Below are 5000 nucleotides of genomic sequence, written 5' to 3'. Positions count from 1 at the left end.
CTACCCTCCGGCATCCCTTCACACCCATGTACCCATTGCTACTCATACTGTAGAAACTCAAACTGGTTTTCTTCCTGGCACAGGATGGGCAGGCTTACCTCCTGGTGTGTCATGGAGAAATTACCTCCTGTTGTATCCCTTTATAGTGGCGGGGCAACCTCTGCTGCACAGTTACCTATCTCTCTCCCAGCAGAGGGAGCGCAAGTACCTTCATCAATATTCCCTGGGGGAACTTGTGCTCAGGAGACTGCAGGATATTCTGCTTCCTCTGCTTACCATACACCGGCCTCACCTCCATCCTTGCCTACCCACAGTGTTTCTTCCTCTGGACCAGCAAATGGAAATGTCCCTGTATCAGAAAGACCTAAAATGATACCATCAAAGAAAGCAGACAAGAAGAAGCTGCAATTACAACAGCAGAAACATCAAGCTTCCCAACAACAGCAGCATTCTCAGCAGCAGATGATTGCCCAGCGCAATCAGGCTGTCCAGCAATTACAGCTCCAACAGGTGCAGCTAAACCATGGGGTTGATAGTGCATACAGTTGTCCAGGTAGTGGATTAAGTACCCAATCATTGCTTGTTCCAGGTGGCACAATGACCTCTCTACCTCCTCCTCCTCCTCCAGGTGTACTACACCCTTCAAGTGGAGCTAAACAATGCCTTCCACCACCACCTCCTCCCCTCCCTCCTCCAATGCTTGTTGAGCCTTCGCATGATCAAGGCTGTCAGAATAAGAACAAGGTGGAGAGTGCGCAGACAAGAGGCAAAAAAGACAAGAAAAGGAGTGTTCCTTCTGAATGTGACTGCCCAGGGGTGTTATCCAATGAAGAGTTGGCCAGCAGTGGTGCTGGACTGGGAAAGTCAGAGAATGATTGTACTGGACGTGATGCCAGTAGTGGAGCAGAAGTTGTACCTCTGACTCCTTTGGGCACACCACTGCACCTGTCAACGGATTGGGGCCGGCACCGGGCACAGGACTGCAGTTTGTTCCATCTACTCTTGTATCCTCTCCTCACTTGCAGTTTGCACCTTCCAAGTAGGCACAGGCTCTGTGCCTTTGCAGTATAACCACTTGTCTACCCTGGGGGTGGGGCAGGCAGTGGGAAACCAACCAGTCACCAGCCAAACTGCGGCAGCAGTGGCTGCACAGCAGTTGCAAGTAATGGGTTCCTCGGGAGTTTCAACCAGCAGCAGTAGTATTACTAACACTAGTGGCGGACCTGCAGGGGCAGCAGTTCCTCATTCAAGCAAATCCCAGGTAAAGAAAATCTTGTTACACGCACCACAGTTGGGAGTGCCTGCAGGAGATTCCGGAGGTCAGCAGCGGGGGCCACCTCTGGGACCTCTCCTACATGGCAAGTCCCACAACACTACCTGTAGGGCAACAGGTTGCGCAGCCTCCTTCAGTCAGTCAACCTTCCACCAAGAAGAGTAAGAAACAAGTTCGAGTCACTGGGAGCAAGCAAGAGCGTGAAGGCCATTTCAACCTTCCTGATGCCAGCAGCACAACTTCCTCCAGGATGCTGCCACACACCACCAGCCAGTCACTGCAGGCATACCTCTGGACCAGGAGCACAGGGTGTGGTGTATGCCAACACACACACCATGGCGCACTTTCCAGCAACTATGGCACCTCCCTCTGGGACTCTGCCACTCTCCGGTGGACTGTTAACAGCTTCGGCCAGGGGCTACACCCCAATGAGTCGGGTCTGATGGTGGCCACACCAGCTGCGCCTGCCAAGATACTCAATGACCAGTTGTCAGAGATGATTACAGCACCTTCCCCTCAGGTAAATTTATCTTTCATCTAGTGTACTCTCCCAATAAAATATTGAAAATATTTTCACACCTATGACAAATAAATATTCAGTATTTTTTAGATGAATCATTGTGTCTGAAATACATAATACCTTGATTCTAGGTTGGTGGTGGTCAGCTGGGTGTAGGAGGAGTGCCTGTGTCGGTGGGAGTTCCGTACATGAGTGGTGATGGTAGTGTGCCATACACTGGCCCAGCAGGCATTGGTCCAGGTGGGGTCTGTCATTATCCACCTCACCTGGTAGATGTGGACATTGAGACGGATTCCAATCATGATACAGCACTTACCCTGGCTTGTGCAGGAGGACATGAGGAGCTTGTGCAGCTTCTCCTCAACCGTGGAGCAAATATCGGTATGTATCCACCATGGCCATTTAGAGGCAAAGCTTCTCTTAATAATTTATGTGATAATTTTGCTTATAAACAATTCAAGGAAAGTACTAGATAACATCATAAAACTATAATAGAGAACATTGTTGATGTATACTTTTTCCACAGAGCACAGAGATAAGAAGGGCTTTACGCCACTTATCTTAGCAGCTACTGCAGGCCATGCAAAGGTAGTAGAGACCTTATTGAATGCTGGTGCTCACATAGAAGCACAGTCGGAGCGCACCAAGGACACCCCTCTTCCTTGGCTTGTTCTGGGGGCAGATATGAAGTTGTAGAAATCCTTTTACAGCGAGGTGCTAATAAGGAGCATCGAAATGTATCTGACTATACACCTCTCTCCCTCGCTGCGTCTGGCGGCTTTGTCAACATCATCAAGCTTTTGCTGGACAATGGTGCAGAAATCAACTCTCGCACAGGATCAAAGCTCGGCATCTCTCCTCTCATGCTTGCTGCCATGAATGGCCATGCAACTGCGGTGAAACTTTTGCTAGACATGGGCTCGGATATCAATGCTCAAATTGAGACCAACCGCAACACCGCATTGACACTGGCATGCTTCCAGGGAAGACATGAAGTTGTCTCCCTCCTCTTAGATCGCAAGGCTAATGTTGAACACCGTGCCAAGGTAAGAACAATTTCTCTCCTAAGAGTGATTTTCCTCCAAAATGCCAGTTCTACTATTAAATTGTAATATCAGTAAGTGTGAAATGGTATACCTAAAATTCACTCATTTAGAACAGCTACTTTTTTTCTTTCTTTTCTTTTCTCTTTTTCTTTCTTTTCTTTTCTTTTCTTTTCTTTTCTTTTTCTTTATTTCCACCTTCACCCTTACAAAACAGATGGATCAAAGCTGATATCAAATCCATTTTCATTTCTAATCACAGACTGGACTTACACCTCTAATGGAGGCTGCAAGTGGTGGCTATGTTGAAGTGGGTAGAGTCCTCCTGGAGAAAGGTGCTGACGTCAATGCCCCACCAGTTCCATCCTCAAAAGACACAGCGCTTACCATTGCAGCGGATAAGGGCCATTATAAATTCGTAGAGCTTCTTATCCAAAGGTAAATAGTATAGGGGTTCTGCCACCATCACTGCAGTTGTCCAATGTTTTGTCAGTAGGGATTGATTATATGCACATGCAAACAAACATGTACTAACGTCGCGCGCGCGCACACGCACACACGCACGCACGCACACACACACACGCACGCACGCACAAACACACACACACACACACACACACACACACACACACACACACACACACACACACACACACACACACACACACACATGTATGCACACTTGCTAACATGTACATGTACCCACACGTATGCACACTTGCATATGCAGGTGAATTAAAGTTGGACATTAACAAATGTATGTAATGTTCATAAGAGCATAAAGCTGGGTTACTGATTTAAAATTGATAACAGTTTGTGTGTTACACTCAACCTCTGTGAATATTTAACATCCAGGTATCATATTTATTTTGTATTCAATATTTTACATTTGAGAGTTTATTGCCTAGGAGATGAAAGGTATTTGAAAGTGTCATTTTGAAAATGGGATGTAGGTTACCTCATACCAAAAATACAAATATACATGGTTTACACATCGATTGTTCCAGAAGGCTTTTGTGTGTGAGTATGTGTGTGTTTGTTTGTTTGTTTTACAAGTGTAATATTTTATTTATTTTAATGTCAATAATAATCAATAACAGTATTAATAGTATTAGAGGAAAAATAAGAAATAGTGAGGAATAGGTAATCAGGTGAGATCAAGTAAGCCTGCTAATTGACTCCTTGGTGATTTAAGTGCTTGTGGAATCATCTATGTGTAAACAGAATTTATAAAACAGAGCTAGAGTTGATGGTGTATGTACCTAGCACCAGTGGGTTAACAGCTGACAAACGTGTGCTATCCACAGTGTGAGAGACCTGTTATTGCTGCCTGTTATCAATTTATGTCTGTAAGGCATTTTGAACATTAACTAGTAGGAGGGTATTTTATTGTGCGAAGAAAATCTCTCATAATTTATATCACAGTGTTAGGAGACTGAGGAACTTGCTTAGTTCATGCCTCTTTCAGAATGAAGTCTAAAGGTGTGATGGTGATAGGGAAAACTTGTGCCATTTTATAGATCAGCAGTAAAAAAAAAGTAATAAAAATCAGAAGCATTATGCATCCACACACATATCCCCCCTTCCCACTCACACAAATGCACATGCACACACACACACACACACACGTGTTTGTGTATACACAGTATATATGATAATATGGTTATATATGATAATTGACTGCTTATAGTTATTGTTATTCCCCTCACTGTTCTCCCCCTTTTTTCCTCTTGTGCTGATCAGCTGTGCATTAAACTAACCTGTATTTAATTAATTTACAGAGGTGCTCAAGTGGAAGTCAAGAACAAAAAGGGCAACTCTCCCCTGTGGCTAGCGGCCAACGGGGGACACTTGGAAGTAGTTCAGTTGCTAAATAGCGCACAGCTGACATGAGTCTGAAGACAACAGGAAGGTCTCCTGCCTATGGCTGCATTTAAGAGAGGGCATTACAAGGTTGTCAAATATATGGTACGAAATGTGACCCAGTTCCTCTGACCTGGAGTTGCAGCGGTACATTGCCACCATAGCAGACAAAGAGCTGATGACCAAGTGTACTAATTGCATGGAGGTGATTCGTGCAGCCAAAGAAAGCAAGCTTTAGAGGCAAAAAGAAGCCCATCTTACGAGGATTAGAAAGGAACGGAACCAAGAAGAATCATGAGGA

The 5000-nt window shown here is 45.1% G+C and overlaps 2 protein-coding genes across 2 annotated transcripts; both read left to right on the top strand.

The window, feature by feature from the left end:
• The first annotated feature begins 1038 nt into the window (after positions 1–1038).
• Positions 1039–1516, top strand: LOC119569702. The gene has a single exon (XM_037917755.1). It carries the CDS (start codon positions 1166–1168, stop codon positions 1436–1438), a length of 273 nt encoding a protein of 90 aa, XP_037773683.1. The 5' UTR covers positions 1039–1165; the 3' UTR covers positions 1439–1516.
• Positions 1517–1523: 7 nt separating this feature from the next.
• Positions 1524–4937, top strand: LOC119569701 (ankyrin repeat domain-containing protein 17-like). The gene is given in 7 exon segments (XM_037917753.1): positions 1524–1793; positions 1925–2174; positions 2320–2448; positions 2451–2839; positions 3099–3274; positions 4618–4824; positions 4826–4937. Coding segments are annotated over 7 exon segments (1533 nt in total).
• The last annotated feature ends 63 nt before the right edge of the window (positions 4938–5000 follow it).

Source organism: Penaeus monodon, unplaced genomic scaffold (genome assembly GCF_015228065.2).
Source record: "Penaeus monodon isolate SGIC_2016 unplaced genomic scaffold, NSTDA_Pmon_1 PmonScaffold_18170, whole genome shotgun sequence".
NCBI lineage: Eukaryota > Metazoa > Arthropoda > Malacostraca > Decapoda > Penaeidae > Penaeus > Penaeus monodon.
This window is presented reverse-complemented; position numbering and strand designations above follow the sequence as displayed.